The sequence below is a fragment of the Trichoplusia ni genome, chromosome 3 (assembly GCF_003590095.1).
Source record: "Trichoplusia ni isolate ovarian cell line Hi5 chromosome 3, tn1, whole genome shotgun sequence".
In the NCBI taxonomy this organism is placed as follows: domain Eukaryota; kingdom Metazoa; phylum Arthropoda; class Insecta; order Lepidoptera; family Noctuidae; genus Trichoplusia; species Trichoplusia ni.
In genome coordinates, this window is record NC_039480.1 from 82,290 (window position 1) to 103,765 (window position 21,476).

Consider the following 21,476-nt stretch of genomic DNA (forward strand, 5'->3'; position numbering starts at 1 on the left):
AACGCTTGCAAATAAATAATGAATCTTATTCTTACGTGTCATAAGGTACAAAATATTATGAACAGCTGAGTGTATCTTTTTAAGATAAATAAATTATATTATAATACAAAACAGTGATATACATAGGTACTACATATTAATCTACTTTTGGAATGACTAGGACTTGTTTGAGAGCTTTTGTAAATGGTACTCCTTTTTCAGTTCTTTCAAGTTCGCCTCCAATATTGCCACCTGTAAAAATGAGAAATATTATTAAGTGTTCTTTTATCGCGTAAACAAGCCTTGAAACCAACCCGTGATTACACCCCTGAAGTCTTAAAAACATACTTTCGTTATCTTTATCCTAAGTTGGAAGAAATTGACTTATTGCCGGCTCCATGTCATACGCACCTCCTCATACTTCATATCCCTCCGCGCCTCCTTGATGTACTCCCTGATGATGTTCATCTGCTCCAGCAGCGGGCTGTCCTCGTCATCCTGCCGCGTGTCGACCCTGGCGGCGCTCGGCCCCGCGATCTCCTCCTTCCTTTGTCTCTGTCGCTCCATCCTCTCTCTCTCCATTTGTATTTGCTTCTCAGCTCGCTCGTACCGCTGTTGCCGAACTTCTTCTATTTGAGCCTCTGTTGGCAGCTTTCTTAGAGATATCAAGTCTTCCTGGAATACAAAAGTGTGTGTTGTTAATCTATACTAATATATAAAGTTGAAGAGTTTGTTTGTTTGATTGAACGCGCTAATCTCAGGAACTACTGGTCCAAATTGAAAAATTATTTTTGTGTTGAATAGACCATTCATCGAGAAAGGCTTTAGGCTATAAACCATCACGCTGCGACTAATAGGAGCGAAGGTACAATAGAAAATGTGAAAAAAAATAGGGCAGCTATAAATCATAACTCATATCTTCTACCCACGGGGACGAAGTCGCGGGCAACAGCTAGTATAGGATATATTGGTATTGAATGGGTTATGGTCTACCTTATGTACAAGCAGATGCTTATTTGTAAAAAGATAAGCTTAGGAGGCACTAAAAACTTTTTTCATCAATTATAAAATATTAGTACTTAAGAGAACTTGTTTTTTTTAAAGAAAACTACTCCCGCAATAAGGAATTTATTCCTTGTGTCGCGGGGGTTTTACAAAGATACAATTCACATGCACAAAGACACCCAGATTCAGAACAAGCATTAGTGGATCTCACAAATGATTGTCCTAGCGGGGATCGAACCCACGACACGTCGCGCACAGTGGGTTTGGCGTGGGGACATCTTGATTTCTATGTTATCCTTACCTTTATGTAATGGGCGGCTGCATGCCTGATGGCAGTCTGCAGACGCGCCTGACGCGAGCCGGGCTCGGCGGGGAAGGCGGCTATCTGCTTGCTCAGTAGGTCGATGCCCTCCGCCAGCTTGCCGATACGGCCCCGCATCTTGTTCACATCCGTCAGATTGTAAGTCGTCTCACCGTCAAAGAGGCTTTGACACATCTATTGAATAACAAAACGATATAAAGGATGGAATATCATAGAAGTGATTGGTTTTACTATTTGACCCAGTTTTAGTCCAATTATATATATATATATAGAAGTCATGAAATAAGTACATTATTTGCGTTTTTTTAAGTTTATTTGATGAGATTAAATTATATTAAAAATTTCTTACGATAAAATTCAAGAAGTGTTCACATAGTTCAAAAACAGATGTTTATTGCACCCTATTAAAAGTACCTTCAAATCCAAGAGACTGTGTCAGATTTATAAACGTTTACAGTCTCACTATTCACACACATCAAATTCTTGTTGATACCAAAAATCTTCCACATTATACGTTTTTTGTAAAACTCACCTTCTCATACATAGCGACATCTGGCCTAGCCTGATCCATGAGGCTTCTCATCTGCTCATAAGCGGTAACCAGCACAGTCTTAGCGTTCCGGCTCTCCTGGACCTGCTTCCTCAACTCGATCAGGTTGAAACAGTGCTCACAAAGCCGCAGACCATTCCTCTCTGATATATCGTGGTCCGGCTGCGACGAGCGAGGCGCTGATGGATCTACTATTGCTCCTGTGAAAATGTTGGTCTATTTTGATAAGACTTTACAAGAATGCGATAAGGACTTATAAAAAGTAGTCATGGTTTGTTGTGACTTAGTAATGTTAAATCCAACTCAGATGACTGACTAGCTAGTGAGACAGTTCTCTATCAAATAATGATGGTGTATGGGGCTTTGGTGATCATTTTTATGCCTGCCAGGCCAGCGGGTATCTCCAAAGGTTTACAGTAGCCCTGGTACACAAAGAGCAAGGGAAGGGAGGACATGGTGGAGCTGGTTTTTAGATAGTACAAGTACTAAAGATACTTTGATTGAGTTCCCAACTGGAAATCAAGAAAGTCAAGTATGAAAGTGGGATTATGGGTATTTCTCATCAAAGTCTGTGGCTATAGAATAAGCTTAATAATTACTCATTATCACTTAAACATAATTCATCAGGAAAAGTAGAGTATGTTTAAAAAATAAACAGTAATACATACTAGCTACATTAATATCTAGGAATGTGGAGCAATCGTGGCACAGTATGGAACCACAAAGTCGGCAGTGGTGTTTCCGGCGCGTCAAATTAAATGCTTTCGCACAATTAGGGCACAGCTTCACTGATGAACCATCCAGCCAGGGTACAACCTGAAACAGATAACCAAACGTTGTACCGATTGTTTAGATTGAAGACAAAAGTATGTACAATTTAGATAGGCAATAAACTAGGCGAGACTAGTCTATTATAATTATAATATTGAACAACATTCACACAACGCCATCTAGTCTCAAATTAAGCAGAGCTTGTGTTATGAGTACTAGACAACTGATAAACATACTTATATAGTTCTAAATACATACATATTATAGATAAATTACACCCAGACACAGAACAATTGATCGTGCTCATCACACAAAAATTTTTCCTGGGTGGGAATCGAACCCACGACCTCCGGTATAGCAGTCAGGTTCACTAACCACTAGACCAACAGGCCAGTCAAATTGTCTAGTCTTTTCACATTAAAATATTTATTACTGCCCTTATTACTTTTTATTTTCATTACATTTAAAATGAACTTGTTCAAGTTCAAAATAATGGCTCGTAAATGCATTACACTTCAAACTTTGTCATATAAAAAAAAGTGTAGCAAATGATGTTAGACAGCAGCAAACAGTGTGTGTTATGAAAATCCCAATGATTTGTTGAGTGTAAGGCGCCAACAAGACTTAACTGTGTCCTTTACATAAAGATGTAAATATGTTGCTTATGCTTAACATAAAGTTTTCTAAGAAACAAGTATGTACACATTTCAAAATTAAATAATACTATTTTTTTATTTCGATTATCTAATATGAGTAATACATTGTTCTTAGATTCATTGCATGTAAAATACTCATTTGTTGTAGAATTACCTCAGAATGATTAGTCTATTTATCTAAATTGAACTAATACAACATATTTTTTACATAATGATAATTATCACTTAAATGATAAGATAGTAAAAAATGATAATGAATTAAATACTATTACACTACTACACACTTAAAAAAAAGTTTTAATGTAAAATGAATTTAGGCCTTCTCAAATATTGATAGAATATTCTGTATCATCAATTCGGTTGGTTCAGTAGTTTACACCAGATTTAGGTGGCGCAGAAAATATCACTACAGTAGAACCCCTGACCAAGGAGCGCAAAGTGACTATTATTACACATCTGACAAAGGGTAAGGGGCCCTGATTCTGTGTAATGTAGACAGACACCTTATATAATACTTATCACACTTACCTCTTGTTCATGCTGCTTCCTCTGGTTAGGTTCAGTGGGCATGTTGCAGACAAGCTTGTCGAGCCTTATCAGCAGCTTGTTGGTCTCTGTCGCGTACCTCTCCAGCCGCGCAGACCTCACAGCCTTCAAATAATCCGAAGAGCTACGAGACACACCGATCACTTGCTCCTCATCCAACCAACGGTGCTCCTGGTAACTAAACTTCAACGCGCGGTCAAATGTCTCTTTTAAATCCGAATCATCATTATTTAAAATAATCTTCTTCGCCTTCCCAAATATTTCCTTTAAGGATCTTAAAACGTCCTGTTCCTCAGAGTGTAAACTTTCAAAGTGGCTCGTTAGTTGGGAAGCAGATTTCAAGTCCGCTTTACATATCGGACAAAGGAATCCCTCCAATATTTCATCATCGTTAGCCGTAGCCATTGTACAAGAGTTTCTATTGATGTTCCATTATAAATGCACAGTAATTAAGTTTAATTTCTTGGTGAAACAGTGAAACTGTACCGTGACACTGTGTGACACCCCTTTACTCAGTCTTCGCACAAATTTTGACGTTACGTTTAGTTTTTATGTTCTCCATTAAATGTAAGAAAATGTAAATTATGGACGTACCGAAGTTTTTCGTAATGTCAAATAACATTCAAAAAGTATTGCCAAATATGTACTGCGTGCTATATTTTAAAAACTTTGAAATGGTCTTAAAAATCGTTTAATTTTAATTTTGGGCTATTTTATGATGTTATCTAGTTTTTTCGAAGTATTCTAATAGTTTCTGTTTTCGTTGTTTTGAGTATAGGTTGATCTAAGTAAAGAACAAAAACCGGGTAAAGAATCATTTTATTGAAGGTGCTGCTATATAAACTAAACGTGTGTTCAAATGACACATTAATGTTGCCAGTTTATAACAATCCAATCATAAAAATATTAGAAACGATCTTTGTTGGAAAATATCGATTATTTTAATTCAAGCTTTTCTGATTCTTACTTCATTAAATAACCATTAGTCACACTAAATAAGGCAGCGGAATTTTAATGACACTGCTGTAACTTGTAGTGACACCTTAACCACTTCTTAACAACATATTATTTTCCGTGAGATTTTCTGTAGGTTTTCAGCATAGACTAGTTTTACTCTTTGCCTTGAGAATTTGTGAAAATGTGAATTATCTGCTCTTTATAGTCTATGGCAAACAAAATGGGTGTACTTTTAGGTTAGGGAATGTAAGATTTTTTTAGAAAATTTAGTTTGACAAAAATGAAATATATTTATAAAATGGAGTCAGTGCTTATAAGTATAGCCGTTATATTATGTTCTGTATTACTTGTAAAAGTACTTTATAAACTACGGTGAGTAGTTAGTGAGGTTATTGATAACGCTTTCCCGCCCGACAAAATCTGTAAAAAATATATTTTATGGTTATTCCAGGTCAGCTTTGCCGTGGCCTGTAAACTGTTGGTTCTGTAATAAAAACTGTTGGGTAAAGTATCCAGAACGCAACAGCTGGACTTGCCTTGAATGCGAACAATATAATGGATTTACCAAGGTAAGGCTATGGATATCGGTAGTTTATTAATTAAGTGCTAATTTGATTATGCGTTACATAACTATAGCCAATTACTTAACTAATTTATCTAATTATTGGTTTTTGTCTACTTGGTCATACATGATTTCCCTCTTTTTAGTGAAATTTGGCAATGGTTCAGCTTTGTAAGCCATTTATAAAACTATAAAAAGCTGACCAAAAATATATCCTTGAATGTTCAACTCTGCCAGTAACTGTTTGAGATCTTATTATTTTAGCTCGTAGCAGTTCTGTATTATAATTCATGTAAAACTTTTTTTCCAACTTTTTCCAACTTGGATGAGAGTCTGTACCCTTACCTGCAGGATGGCGATTACAACAAACCCGTCACAGCATTTAATGACCAATCTATGAAGACACCAAAGGTATTCCAAAACAGTCCACCTAAGAATGGTCTCTGCAAGATGTGTAACATAAATCAGCAGCTCAAAGTGACACAGCTGGCCAACTTTGTTCCTATGAATGAGAAAAACTTTGATAGTGAAATAGAATCATATCGGTAAGGAAATATTTTATTTAGCTTTGTTAATTCCACCCATCGCTGATGTTTAAAGAAACTATTCAATTTAACTGTACTAGTGTATAGTACAGTTAAATTGAATTCAACAAACTTATTCAACTCATATGTAATCACATTCATAACTTCTATGTACAGTACAGTAAAATTATTGTCTTGGCTAATATTTGAAAAAAAAAACACATTTTAAATTAGAAGGCTGAACTTTTGTTCTTTATCCATTATTGAGGTCACGGCATTGCTTAGATATTTGGCACATCACACTTATCTCATTTGTAGGCAATTATTTAGATTTTCACGTTATCAGTCACTACTAAAAGTCATGTTTACTGATCTCATTCGATAAGAACTGCTAAATTGGATCTTGGCAGTACTATCTAAATCTTCTTAAATAGTTGACCGGCAATTTTGCAGTATTCTGTTTTAAAAGTGTGAAATGGCTGCCTCTTTTTGGAATTGGTAAAGTTCTTGTTCCAGTTGTATTGAATAGAATTAATTAACATGTAAATTGATACCAAAATAATTTAGCATCTCATTTGACTATATAATTCTACAAATTAATGAGGTTTTGTTTTCCTAATAGAAGTAGTAATTTCTGGATCAAGTTTATTCCTTAATTTTTATCTTATATTTGAAAGCTTTCAATGCAGGGATAGGCCAAAAGGCGCCTGATGTTTTTATTTCTAAACATTATTTCTTTAAAATATAGTTTCCTAACAAAAGTGCTTTTATTCCAGGTTGCAATTAGAAAAAGCTTATAAGCTATGCAATCCTTGCCGAAAAGTCCTTCAAATGAAATTGCACAAAGAAAAGGAATCCCTGCTGGGATCTAAACTACTAGAAACAAGGACAGTAGACAAGAGAAATCAAAAGAAAGACAAACAGAATGAACTGTTGAAAAAACTTATAAACAATACCTCAATGCTAACTGCAGTTATACTTTTTATACTGGTTTCTTTTGAACTTTACACAAACTTATCATTAAGATACAAGAATTTACTTAGTACAATAACTAATATAAAGGAGATAATAATAGGTCTTCTACAAAGAATATACTCTATCATTGAAATGAAGACAAATATGACATTCCCTACTTTAGAAAATTATTTCTATGACATAGATATTGTAAGCATGATGCCAAAAAGTTTTAATTTTAGACAGATACCTATAGACCATGTTAATTTGATGACACAGAAAGTTTTGGGATGCTTTTTATGTATTTTACAAATTATTGGACACATTTGGAACACCCACAGCTTGAAACATTCTATTGTAATTGACCTACAATGGCTGGTGTTTGTTATTGCAACATTAGGACAACACTACTTGGCTGTGGAACCTATTTATTTGAGTTCAATTAAGGTTAGTACTCATTTTAAAAATTATATGTCCACAAACAGTTTCTTACTTACAATTAATTATTATGTTTCAAGTGAGTTGTTTGTAATTAAAGAATTGATTAAGACATAAAATAAGTAAACTTTATTTTCTAAAATATTAAGTAAATAACAAACTAAAATCTAATTAACTAAAAAAAACTCTAAATATAAAAACTAATTATAAAATTATTTGTTGCAGACATTATGTACTTTGATAGCATTATTGACATACAAATCAATCAAGGCAGAAACTAAAATGACTTTCATGAAGTCCCCTTCGACGGCAAGACGTATGAAGAACCTGGCTAGCTCGTCCGCCAGCACGCTTATTGATGATGATGACGACCCTATGCATTTAGACACTGATGATGACGTGTCGTTGAGTAAATTTGGATTACACAACTTCTCAGAGTCCTCAAACGAAACTTTAGGCCAGCTTAATGCCAGCATGTTGAATGGCAGATCTTTCACCCCGAGAATTGATGGTATATGGACAAAACCTAAATTGAATTCGACATTTTGTGTAAATTCTGTGACAAGCAAAAGTCCTAGTTCTGTATCTGATACCATATTTGTCAAACCTTCTTTCAATAAATATCAAAAACTAATGAAAGACGATTCCGACTCTGAGTTAGACGAAAGCATCAGTTCCTTGTGCATAAGCAGCCCAACAAAAACGAAAAAGAAAACGAATTCAATTTTCTCATTAAGAAAATTTACTGCTACTCCTAGTTTCGTCGCTCCGACGCCCTTGGCTCGTTCCCGGCCGCTGATATCGCCGAGCAAGTTGGGTCATAGTACTTCCTGGGTGGCGGGCGGTTACTGGGGCTCCGAAGGCGAGCGCCAGATTTTCAGCATTGACGGTAGTCGTTCGTCGAGCCAGAGTTCTGGTTTCGAATCTCAAACATCTAGCATGAATCAGCGCAATTTGTTTTCGCAGCCTCCTTCCCGCGAAGAGTCCATCTGTGGTGAGCCGATGGTACTTGATCGGTTTCCATCTATGAGCAATCTGACTGGATTCCAGTCTCCACAGAACTTTAGTCGAGTTAGCTCGCCAGTATTTCCTCAAATGCAGTATAATGGGCATGTCCATATACCTCAGCCTCAATTTGCTCAACAACATACGATGTCCCCGAACATGTTCGCTCAGCAGCAGCAGTTCGTGCCGGGCAGCCTATTCAAAGCGCCGCCGGGCGGCTCCGGGCTTATCAAGCTGCCGCCAGTCAATTCCTTCACACCTCGCTAATGCTTGACTATTAGTCGACAGTCTTACTGCCTTGACCTTTATAACTATTTTCTTAAAATCGTACGTATTTTTGTCTTTCTCTTACCTCTTTAATTTTTGTATATTTTTATGAAGTTCCGTGAACTGCCATTATGTTAAGAACATTTTGTTAAGTTATATCATGTTAGTTGTAAGCGATTGTTAGTTGTAAAGTTTGAGACTAAACTTAGTGTATAAGACGTATTTGCTGATCTCGTGTTGGTGCCAGGTGTTGGCGTTATGAAAGCATTAAGAATTATTGTATTGTTAACAATTTTTATATGGACGTCACTGTCCTTTCGCGAACAAAATGTGATATTAAAGACTAAATAATTTTTTGCAAAAAGTAGAAAATGATTCTTGATGTTATCATCGTTTTGATTTCGTCATCTTATAATGAAAACTTTTTGTGAAAGTCCTGTAATAAAAAGCGTAAAATATTATTTGGTAGTTTCATATTATGATCGATTGAATCCCTCGAAACCCCATAAATTAAACATGCGCTCTGATTCCAGTGACAGAAAACTTGATTTGAGTATATTTCAGATTTTTAAATGTAGATTATAATCTGAAATATAGTACAATCTAACACATTATTACTCGTAGTTGAGTCCGCTTAGTATTACCAACAAACTACAAACTCTACTTCAGAAAAGGGTATTTTTAGCGATTGACTGAACTCTCAAACCCATTACACTTTCTTTTCTATACACACAATAAAATGATATGGCTACTAACGAATCCCGCGGCTTCCTCTCGTTGCTTTGTAAATACTGGTGGGGTTTCGGCGGTACAAACGTGTCGTCGTACAAGGTGGAGATGTAGTCTGACACATCCGTACATTTCCATTCATACTTCATGTGTTTTCTCAATCCCCATTCTGTCACGTTGCCCTTAAAATTATATCGTTATGGTTTTCTTTTATATAATTCAGAAAGTTCTAATCTACTTGTTTATCGCATTTTAGTTTCAATAAGATTTATTAAATAGTTTATTATAACGTCACGCTCAAACATCAGCCCCGTCGGCCCCGATTCTGCTGGAAATGAGTTAATGGATTAAATTTTAAACTACTCCTATTCTCTTAAGAAATTTGCCAACACAATAATTGCAAATTGACCGTGAGAGTTCTGCCCCGTAGTGAATTTCCAATTAATTTGTTGGAAAAATGCTTAGAATAATACGAATAGTGTGATTATGAATAGTGCGAATGTAATCCAATTGCCATTCATTCGTCGACCATTGTTAATAGTAGAATCGAGGCTCTGACCCAATTTTGTCAAATCGGGAGAAAACGATTTACTTTAGTACGTTGTTTTATCATAGCAGTCATAATAAAAGATAGTCCAATACATACAAAACATTTCAACAAATCTGGCTGTGGATAGAACTGATGCTTAGCTCGCTGATAATGCCGTTGAATCGGACCACACAAATTTTTAGGCAGGTGGTTGTACACCAAGTCATTGCTCGTCGCATAATTTGGGCACGCGTCGTGGCTGTCGTGTCTTATTATCGATGAGATATTACTCTAAAGAGAATAAAGAAAATATAGAAAATACCGAACACCAAAAGACGTAAATATTTGCTAAGTAAAGTACAGTAAGTAGGTAAGGTACACTGCATTTAATGTTTATTTTGAACTGTCCAACTTGAAAGTGTTATACTTACATGGACGAGTTTGATAACAAATTTAGTACTAGGCAAAATTATTGGTATTAAAACGTAACGTAAAGGAAATCTGACCTGTGTACTATTTAATTTATTCTGCCTGAAATCTGGCTGCCGTGATTGTGGCTTCATTTTTTGATAATCTATTTTTTCTTCTGGAGGGAAGTAGAGGGTGCCGGTCTTTGGACATTCTATCCGGTCTTCAACCCAGTTACCTGCAGTTATTCATATAGCAATAGTTACAATACTGAGAAACATGCTTTTCATCTTCTGTATCATTTTACTGAGAAGTCAACCGACTGTTGATGAGGGTACCTACATGTAATTTTGCTGGCAGGAACGCAAATCCATTCTTACCTTTACGACAACCTGAGAGGATCATCTTAATGGTATTGCGATCGGGCCGGCGGGGTTGAAGATACGAGGCTGGAGGTGGATGGAGGAATACTAGCCTATGAGCACGCCGTTGCTGTAAATAGGGCGGTTCACTAAGGCTTTAGATATAGCCTGTGTGCGACTCGGCGACTTCGGTCTCGTAGTCACTGTACATGCAGCCATCTATTCGGTGGCTTTGCAATATTTATTAAGAATATTTTATAAATTAAAAGCTTTCTTTTAGCTTTCACACACAAAATGCCTGCTAAGTCATTGACAACTAAACAGCTTTTTTTTACAATTTATTGCTTTCAATATATGGATCAGCAAAAAGTTTTTATGTCTTACTACAACGCAGATACAACTAACAAGTCACAGGTATATTTCTTTTTCATTCGTTTTTTTTTCAGAATAATGTAGGGAACATTTAAAATCATTAAAGTTTACCTTAAATCACTTTATTTAATAGAAAGACTCAGTGACATTTTAAGTTTTGTACAACCAAGTTATTTGTAAGACAATAAAAATTATAACACTTATCATATTGTTGAAAATGCAAAATTTGATAATTAAATAGCAATCAAACTCTTTCATTTGCAATAGTTTCTTGAGTCAATCTGTATCCATAGGCAAGTTTAAACTTGGCTTCGGTAGTGACTGTAGGAGAGCTGATAATTGACCTTCTAACGGACCAGCTTTATGTATTAACTGCTTTACGTTGTTCTCAACCTTAAGTATATCCTGGTTTATTGTTTCCATACTCTGAAAATAAAAGTTATTTATTATAATATATATATATTATATAGGCTGTAAACTTACAGCAGGTTATATACATTCATGTGTTGTGTGTTTACATACATACAAATTCAAAATACCATTAAAATATAGGCACTGTTTTTCAAAAGATATGTGAAAACAAAAAGCTGTGGCAAAAATTCAACACTTCAATTATCGGAAGCTGAGTCAAAACATAGTAAATCTGAGCGACCTACCTCAATCATAGAAGTATACAAATGTTTTACATCTTTGTCACTATAGCGGATGAAACCGCTTACATTTGATTCTGAATCCGACGGGGCTATTGAAGTCATCGTAATAGATTGATTTTTGATAACTTCGAGTTATTAACTTGACTAATAGCTCACTGTTACAATTTGTTTTGTAAATGTTAATTTTAAATTTCAATACAGAACCTTTATTTGAAAGTGTGTGTCGTTAAGCTTCAACACATTCGACATCTCTTTCTAATTAGTTGTAGATTTAAGTTTCAAACCATTTGTTATCTCTTTTTCCCATTATGCCTATTCCTTGATTTAAGTTTGTAGGTCTGAAACGCTGGATTTGTCGTTTCGAGATTCGTCTGAAAACATCCCAAATCTTTAAAAGTTTCTTGAATTATTTTATCTCAAAAATGGTCATATATAACCACGAACCGTAATTATCGATTAACATCACAAAATTGTATGCGTACTGAACAATTTAATGTAAAATTTAAGTGAAACAGGACGACATCCTTAATAAAACCTTGATACATTTCTGAACAATTCATAATGTCAATGTCATCCGCTGCGGACAGAATCGCTGCATTGGAAAAAAGCCAATTTTTTCGAAAATCCCTTATAAAAAACACATAGTCAGTGAATTTTATGTGAAAAACTCTCAATATTTTTTTGAATAGTGTATGTAGTGCAGTTAATCCGTTTTCTTTCATTTATACATCTGAATATCTCTCTGGCGGATTTTGTTTTTATTGCACAGTTATTGATTAAAAGAAGAAAGTAAAAAAAGGACTCTGCAGTTAGAGTGGTGGCATAATTCATAAAGTTTAACAAAAACTCACAGTCACAGCTATTAGGTGATAAAAGTGAATTGACAATTGTTTTTGCAAACACTTTTTTATTGTTCTTTTGCTTGCCTAATTTGATAAATTATTTGTTTAACATTAGAAAGGCTTTGCTGTTTTGATTATAGTAATTTGCTGCAGATCTACAGAATGTCGTTGTTATTCCATATTTTCAGTCACTTGTTGGTACATCTTCAAATTACTAAAAAAAAATATTATTTATTATTAATTAAAATTTATTAATTAATTATTTAATAATGTCAAGCATTCAAACATAACTTACATATTTTGAAACAGATGCTCTCAAAATCAATTGATCATAATCTCCAAACAATTTTAAGATAATTTTATCCGAAGTCTCTTAGTTTTACTGTTTGAATATAAAATGAATTAATCTTAAGATTACAAAATCAACTTGTAATTATTTTTGTATGAAATAGAATACATGATAATATATTTGGAAAATCATAACAATTAGGCTTGCATACAGAATAATTGTTTAATTCCTCTACAGTTGGGCAAATAACTCTTTTGATCAAAATACTTCATTTGGAAGTTGTACATGTCTTGCCTAATTCTACTGCTATACAAAAATAATAGGATAAATATAGCTAAGTATTAATACAAGTGAGGTAACAAGATAGATCTGTGTAAGAATCCTTATGATAACAGAATCAGTGGTTATACACTTGTAGTGATTTGCTGAGAGTTGAATAGGCTGCATTAGTTGGCAGTGGGTCGGCGGCGGCGGCGCCGGTCGGGCTGGCGTCGCGACGTCGCCGTCTGTCCCCGCCCCCGCGTCTGCGCCCCGCGCCCCTCGCCCCCGCGTCTCAGCCTCATCGTCCATCGTCCCTCCACACAAACTACCCCTACAGTCTTGCTCCTGCATCTTACTAACTTCTTACGCCTGTTTTAATTCGCGTATTTGGCAAGTTTATAAGTTGCAATTTTCCGTGTAATTGACGATTAAATTTCCTTTGTTTCTCTTGTTATGATTTCTGGCTTTATCAATGGAAATTATTTTTTCTTAGGATAAATTTCTCAAACGAAAATGTGTATCTAAAAAGTGCGATCGAGGAGTCATGTCTGAGGAACATGACGTGGAGTGTCCTGTGAAAGATGACAAGTCGACAGACGAAAACGAGGGGCCGGTCGCCGAAGATGCGGCGGATGACCCAGCGACGGAAGTACCGGATGTACCAAAAGTACCAGGAGTACCAGAAGTACCGGGTGTACCCGAACCAAGTGCCAACACATCCAAAGAAGACAGTGCCATAGACAAAGAGACGTTGAGTAGTGAGGTGGATGAGAAGAAGGATTTATATGGTGCCAATGACAAAGGAAACCTCAGCTGGACGGTGGAAGGGAACGAGTTCAGGGTGTCATGGAGCCTACCAGAGGGAGCGACCACGGCGAAAGACTACATCGCGCTATGTTATACAGGTGAGGTTTATACATCTCATGCTTGTCCTGTTACTATGCGACTCTGGCGTTATGTCTAAAGACGGTTTTCTCGGGCATTCGAGGTTACGCAAACTCTGTCTCCAAAAGGTTTCAGCCGCTTTTTTCCTTTGAAAGCTCATTTTGAAGTCATCGTCATTTCGTTAAAGTTATAAACACGTATAGCCAAAGTAAAGCCAATATTTTTTTTGTTACAATTAATTCTTGTTTACGTATTTTACTAATTGTTTCGTCGAAATGATGACAGATTTATTGTTATATAACATATTATTACGTTGGTACTTTTTTTTAAATCTAAGTTTTCGCAAAACAAATAATTTTCGCATCGGATCTAAGATGGATCGCTTTAGCCCTGTACCAACTTTTGTCGTTTAGGTACGATACCGTTCAATCAATTCTGGCAAACAAGCGTTCCGAGTTGTTATTATAATAATTATTATAAATACGTATTCTATTCCATTGCCTAAATATGTGTAATTGTGTTCATATGTGTAATAATTAGAGGTCTCGCAAGAATCGCCTTATGATTAAGAGAAAAGTTCAGCACTAGTTGATCTTAACCTCAGATTTTCTTCGAAGCTTTTGTCGGAATACTCAGCTAAATGGCGACACCCTATTAAAAACTTTTTATAGGTTTACATTATTAAAAGTTATAACAGGATCGCCTCTCTTACCTTCAAACGTGTCTAGTTTTAACAGAAAGCACTTAATAGTACTCCTTACAAGTAAACTTACATGTATATTAGGTTTCATTCAATAGCATTAGGTGCGGTGTCGTTAGTGCAGCAAGTTATGCTTGCTGCCAAACGTTAGCAATATTTGACGTTTGCTTTACAAATACGAGACTCCATTCAGTTTGAATAGGGACGTTCGTTATAGGGCCTACGAGCTGCAGACATGCGAGGCGAGGAACGGACGCACCCGTCAAAATTACGACAGTTCGTGACGACCGCGGTGCCTCAAAGGCAACAAACGTTCAATAAGAATGTCGGTACAAACATATGAACGGATAAACGGAACAGTAGTAGATGAAATTGTATTCATAGAATTATGTTTTAGCGTTTTACCGGTAGACTTTACTTGTAAACGTCGTAGCGCGTCGCCTGGGTATCGAAATGAAAAAAAGTTTTGGTTTGGTTTTTAAGGGTGAAATCTCTTCCCCTATCGAGCCAATCTTATCCAGACATATATTAAGAAAAATTTCGTCATCGGTTATATCATAGAGCACTGTTTGAGCACTTATTTCCAAGTGAAAGAAGGTGGAATACGAAGAAATACTTTAAAATGTATGCTTGATTGGATTCTTGTAAGCAAACGTTTAAAAATAGAAACATGGAATATGTCGCCAAGTACTGGCACGTAACTTTTCTATGAACGATGTGGTGCAGTGCATTGCGTAATAGTTTTTTGACCTCTCGAATCTGCGGCCAAAACCTTTAACCTTCAATCAAGGAATTGAAGCTTTTCGACAATAATATGGATATCTTATAAACACTTAGAATATCCTATAGCTAAACCATGGTTGTTCTCTCAAAAGTAGGTCAATTAGATCAGAACGTCGATAATTTATTTATTAACATGAAACATCGTATACTATGCTAATAATTTTAGCAGTTTAGAGTACAAAATTTTAAATGTTCCTGTTGTTTAAAGCAATTTAAATTTGAGGATGGTAGCAATATGAGAGAAAGCTTATTTCATATGTATTGAGTAAAACGATCCAAGTAACAGCATTCCAATTCAGATCACTCAATTACAACTCAGGGTTTTTCCTGTCGATACTGTAAGAATGATCATACAGAAAATCCTAAAAGACACTTCGTGATTAAATCCGCAGCCGCTAGTTCTGTAAGGCGGTTCCTAACTTACTTGATACTTCCATAGCACCTCTGTGTGTAATTGGTTGTCGTTAGCCAGCCGACATGTCGAGACAGTGTTGTATTACTCCATGAATGGCGTGGATTGGTGTTATAACTGTAAGCCGGGACCGGTCATTGCATTAATTGACAACAGGAAGCGGCGTGAGTAATCGAGCTACCCTCTTGTAGATGGTATCGGCTGTGTATCCGCGGTGTAACGGACGAACGACCTGTAGATATTCCATAATTATTTAACCAGGTTTCAGTTATCCATGTGCATGATGTTTTTGCAAATTTTGGGTTACGAAGACTGGCGATTATTTTCTGAATCCAATGATTTAGGTAACATGTTTGATTGTGAATCTTTTAGTTACTTATTACTTGGAACACGTTTGAAATTAAGTGTAAGATCGCATCATTCAAAAAATCTTAGCATTTTTTTTCTCAATCAATACTGTTGAGTCCCAGACAGGCCATAGATCTAAAAACGAGCTTAAAATTCAATTATACATATCAAAACATATATACGGCACTTCCCGGATTTTCCCTCCGTAGATACCTTCCATTACCATTTTCCAACTGGTTGCTAGCTTTAATTACATTAATTTGCAGATGTCTCGCAAATCGTGAGTCCGCAAATTATTACGACGAGGATTAAATAAACTTATATCACTGTAAAGGCTATATTACTTACCCGATTTAGAAAGCGATAAGATCATTTAAGGGCGGCTCCATGAAAGCCTGCACCTAGCACATTGCGCGCAGTTAATTAGACGACATTACCAAGACCGGTTATTGCTAACTCCATAAAGCTGGGGTACATTCGTGTACCATTTGCTGTTTATTTAAATGTAATTAGTTAACTATTTAGCTACTTGCTAAGTGTTAGATCTTTTATTTTTCAACTTTTCAAACCCGGTGCTGAAGCCTTTTATGGTGGGATTGGCTGGTATAGCAAGTTGTGATAGGTAACGACGTTGGTAATTTGAAGTTTGCAGTAATGCCGGGCCTGACCATCCTTGGAACGTCATTAGGTAATCCGTTTTTAGATCGCTGAGTTTTTAATATAACTAATTCTTTATTTCATTGTGATTAGCGTATTTGTTCAGTAGGTCTCTAGGCAGATCCCTTTCTGGGATTTTAGTAAGAATCTGAGTATCTTTACTTTTATTGTCTACGCCAGTGGAAGTTCGCGAACTTTTCTATCTTGTGCCAAAGGATATAGATTTTCCATACGGTACATAATTTGAGTTCACTTTTTTATTATAAATGTTTAAATTTAATGACTCGTTTCGGAGTGGAAAGTTTAAGATTTGGGACCCTTTGATAGCTGTATCCCTCATCTTCGTGCTTAATGATTATGCTAAACAAATTTCTTTTCGTCAGAAAGGCTTGATTTCTAGATAATGAGATCAAAGCTAAAATTATCAGGTTTATTTTAACAAAAATGGGGTTGACTGCATTTTTTTCTGACATCCCTCTTTTACTATTTGAGATATTCTATAGTTCCTCATATAGTATTTCCCCGTGCCTTGTTTTTCGCTCTTACAAGTCACGTCACACCTCAAAAAACATAACTGTCGAATAAAATGACGGATCCCACCTGTGGTTATTTTATAGCTTACGTAGTAATACTGACAGGGCGCCGTGCTGTCTCTTCTCACCCAATCTGTTTAATACTAGAATGACTTTGCATCGAAAGGTCAAGGATATGTAAATACGATTACGTATTCACCTGTTATCTGCAATAAACAACACCGCAGACATATTCTTACTAACACTGTTCAAAATTATGACCCTCCAAGAATCATGATCGTTATTTTTAAAAAACTTTACGCCGAATATTCTGAGATCATCACATGCCGCGCGAATGTTAATAGCGTCTTCGGCGAAAAAAAAAACATATTGCATCGAATATAACGAAGTAACACAGGGCACGTGCGATGCAAGCGACTTTGTTACATAAGTACCTCGTGTTGTGTACTTGCAGCCTTTCACCGGCTGGGTTGCTTGTCATTTTCTTGCTTCCAAACCCATTATTGCTGTAAATCCGTTGGTGGTGCAACGGGATCTGAATTAAACGCACCGTTTTCTACATAGCGGTTTTGCTCCTGACACAGCATAGCAGTCGTTATTATGTATTAAGATACGAGTGTAATTTTGATCATGTTGAGGTCACGATCCACCATATACCCAAATCCCTGTTTCAGCATTATCAGAAACATTTGCAAATATTCTCAATATTACAAATACGACTCTCGAATTTCTCCTGACTTTCACTGGATCCGTACTCGTATTAATTGTGTCAGGCCGCTGCTGTCGCAATTGCACACGTATGACCGGTCGTATTGCTAAATACTGTTATTGTGTATTATTTTTGTATGCAATACAAGTGTCTAAATTGCATACGTAATGTGGTCACGGAAAATTGTTGATTCAGCATTAAACAAAAAGGTGGCATGGTTTCCTCCACATTAGAATAACGTGTTTGTAATGGTCGTTCACTCGCTCACGAGTGTGATTTCGTTGTGGTGAATCGGACGGTGCACGGCGCGCTAGGTCGTCCGGCCGCAGGTCACCACACCGACTTGGTAATCGCATGAATGAGCCTATGGGTCAGGCCCCCGCGCCGCCGGTCCCCGCCACTCGATTTGTGAATGAAGCCCCCACCGGCGCGTGCCGCGCTCTCGCCGCTCACGCTCAGTCGCGCCGTGCGCCCTCGAAGAACGCGCCAACACGCGAGCGCATGCTCGCTCCAACTTTGACGTTTTCAAAATTCAATTCGTACGTGTTTGATTGTGTTCAAGTTTGACTGACAGTTGGCTACTAAGTGAAAATTGATCTTCAGTTGTTTTTGTTGCGATGCGATTATCGCTGTGATCCACGGGACACTATTGCTTAAGCAAACCAGCTTTCGGGAAAGCCGCCAGCGGCAAACATAGTTTGACATATACGGTAAGTCGTTACGAATTTTTCTTTTATTCACTGCCTATTAATTTGCTTAGTACATAACTAACCAAAGGTGACACGTAGGCTAGGCTTATTAAACGAAAAATACGATTGTGGGCCGCCCTGTAGGTGGGGTGCCCACGTACTTCTAATATTTGTAGGTGTAGTACGCCTGTGTCTTCTTGATATCTAGCACAATTCATTTAATCAAGAATATATTAAAAAGAGCCTATTTGACTAGGTCTATAGTTGATAAGTTTATTCATTTAGTATACAGTAATTATTCATTCATATTACTTATCTATGTGTACCGACTAGAGCTCGCCACTAATAGCTTTCCTGTAATTAAGTACTTACTTATCAAGAACATTTAGATACGTCCGGAGTACATAATATATTATTCCTCTTGGCATAGGGAAATTTCGTCCCAATTAAATGTGTCAGAAGGTACATGGAGTTATTAGCGACCTTACACGAACATCAGTCCTAAAATAGTAAAATTGTAAATATTCAAGGCTATGCGGGGTACCTCAACGACAGATGCGCTCCGTTTTTGTTTATAAATTGTCTGCAAAAAATGGTCAGAGTAGGCGCCGTTGCAACACAATAGAGCGTTTAATAAGGCGCTAAGCAAACTCTACCTGGACATGATTCTCGCCAATTTTTTTCGCTACTCACGTCGCCTCGAAATTGATGAGCCCCTATTGTTTGCACCGCGATATCGATCGGTTTTGGTGCGACATCGTTTTACGATTTTGATTGCATGGATGTCAATTAAACATTTCGATTGAGGTGTTCCATAAACCATCAATTTGCGGGTTGATGTTTTTTACTTTCCTTTGAATGTGAGAAAGTTAGAATGAAGCGGGTTTCTTGATTATATCGATTGATGTGTCGTGTAAGAACGTAAACAGAACTCCACCAGTCGGGGGCCAATAAAACAGCCATCCATCATGAGCCCACCAGCGGATATTAAATTGACACGCCTCGCTCGGAACACTCCTTCATTTCATCCCATTACGACGTTATTACTACGTACGTTTCTAACTGGTCACTTGTGGGGAGTATTTTTTGCTCATAACAAACAGGTGCAAGAAATGTTTATTACGGAAATTACGTCTAGTTCAAATATGAAATGAGACGTTCTCATTTTATAGACGAGATGCGATCGACTCCATAATTATGTTTCAATTGAACAGGAAGTTGATCAACGTCGGCGACCAGAATCTTATCTTAGAGAATAATCAAGTGCCTTATCTTATTGATGAGAATTTTTATAGTGGATGTTGTCGCATAATTGCCTAGCTGTCCTTTTTATCAAGAGGTTTTGGATGAACTTGTTGCGATCAGTACTAAAATACTTCTAAATCTTTGCCTTTCTATAATATGTTGTTGAGCTAACTCGTGTGAAGGTCTCGATTACAGTCACATTACATGTGCATGTACATTACAGTCAGTATTGTTGCTATAGCCAAAGATCATTTATCAACTAAATGCTATAAAGTTTCAATCCAGGTCCACTGCTACACATATGCCTTCTCTAAGTTGAGCAACTACACCCGATCCTGTGTCTTCTGCATTCAGTCCGAGCTAGCTACCTTTTTTAGAATATTGGTCCATAAGGTCCGAAATAGTGTGCAAAAAAGTGTCAATAGACCGCAATCGCTTTGATCAAATCCGATTACTTGATACAGCCAATGCCAAAGCTTAGATTACCTCCATTATACATAACAATTTGCTCCTTTTCCTTATTGCAGCTTCGAGTTTTGTGAATGCACCCAATTGGAATATAATTTCCTTCGTTCGTAATTGTCTATTCGTGCCTCATTATACACATCCTACGGGTTTATTTCTCACCATTGTGTTGATTAAAAATTATGCCTAATAAAATTTGTTGCTGGTCGGAGAGTACGTTAAACTTTGACTCTATATAATCATACCAACTAGAATCTTTAAAAGAACATTGTGGAACTTAAAGCTAAGCGTCAGTCTATTATAAGTTTTAAATTGATCTGGAGCCATATTATGTGCTTAACTGATGATTTTTGTCGACGTCTTGACTCAAGCAGCGCTGAAAGCAGTTAGTTTGAGTTGCGGCACGTGAAAGAAACTCTGGAACAGTTTCTCACGAGGCGAGCTCTCTAAGAAACTACTCGGGATCCTGCTGTTTCGCTTGGTTCTCAGACTTTTAATTAACTTGTTTTTTGAGCATTGTTCTCTTGGTTTTAAACGCTGTGGTTTGCGTGTTTAGCTCCCTGTGGAGCTTTGAGCTTCGATTGTTTTAATGTAGATATGCTTTCGGGTTTTGCAATTTTAGCCATCCTAAGTATTCTAAGTTTACTGTGATACTCTGTAATGGTATCATGCTGTATCCACACTCGTTACAGCAAATTACATCTCGACACGTCGTAAAGCCATTAACTTCACACTTGGAGAGGCGAGCATTGTTGCCGAGTGAAAAACACAGAGAGGAAGCGATAAATTATGTTCGAAGTTTATACGATCGGCCGGTAATGGGCTATGAGCTCGCAATCTTGGCGCTCGCGCAGCATCACACAGACCTTCTCAAAATGCTTCTGCACTAATCAAACAAATTTTGCGGGCCCGTTAAACCTGAATAGTATGGGCACATGTAATTGATAAAAACTCATTCAGAACGTCTTGAATACTATTTAGTTGACTTTTTCGGGAGAACCAGTAAAAAATGTGTTAGTGCCACTTAAAATACGAGTAATAATTGTTTTAATCATCAAAGACTATGTGA

The 21,476-nt window shown here is 36.7% G+C and overlaps 4 protein-coding genes across 5 annotated transcripts in view; 2 read left to right on the forward strand and 2 right to left on the reverse strand.

The window, feature by feature from the left end:
• Positions 1-10: 10 nt before the first annotated feature.
• On the reverse strand, positions 11-4,356 carry LOC113508763 (rabenosyn-5). The gene is made up of 6 exons (XM_026891849.1): positions 3,812-4,356; positions 2,525-2,672; positions 1,839-2,056; positions 1,286-1,480; positions 391-654; positions 11-231 (listed from the first exon to the last, which is right to left on the reverse strand). Exons 1-6 carry the CDS (start codon positions 4,232-4,234, stop codon positions 157-159), a joined length of 1,323 nt encoding a protein of 440 aa, XP_026747650.1. The 5' UTR covers positions 4,235-4,356; the 3' UTR covers positions 11-156.
• A 622-nt stretch (positions 4,357-4,978) lies between these two features.
• On the forward strand, positions 4,979-8,997 carry LOC113508767. The gene is made up of 5 exons (XM_026891853.1): positions 4,979-5,158; positions 5,238-5,355; positions 5,700-5,893; positions 6,649-7,273; positions 7,490-8,997. The coding sequence occupies exons 1-5, from the start codon at positions 5,067-5,069 to the stop codon at positions 8,534-8,536; spliced, it is 2,076 nt and encodes a 691-aa protein (XP_026747654.1). The 5' UTR covers positions 4,979-5,066; the 3' UTR covers positions 8,537-8,997.
• Positions 8,888-10,946, reverse strand: LOC113508776. Of its 2 annotated transcripts, none has more exons than XM_026891873.1 (5): positions 10,678-10,946; positions 10,301-10,440; positions 9,912-10,085; positions 9,293-9,447; positions 8,888-8,972 (listed from the first exon to the last, which is right to left on the reverse strand). In XM_026891873.1, exons 1-5 carry the CDS (start codon positions 10,781-10,783, stop codon positions 8,924-8,926), a joined length of 624 nt encoding a protein of 207 aa, XP_026747674.1. In that variant the 5' UTR covers positions 10,784-10,946; the 3' UTR covers positions 8,888-8,923. The 2 variants fall into 2 exon arrangements, with proteins under 2 accessions (XP_026747674.1, XP_026747676.1); XM_026891875.1 differs by having other exon boundaries at positions 10,583-10,760.
• A 1,919-nt stretch (positions 10,947-12,865) lies between these two features.
• Positions 12,866-21,476, forward strand: part of LOC113508779 — a 50,674-nt gene continuing 42,063 nt past the window's right edge. Inside the window, exon 1 of the mRNA XM_026891878.1 lies at positions 12,866-13,886. Within this exon, the coding sequence (XP_026747679.1) occupies positions 13,526-13,886 (361 nt within the window). The 5' untranslated portion in view covers positions 12,866-13,525. The remainder of the gene's footprint in view (positions 13,887-21,476) is intronic.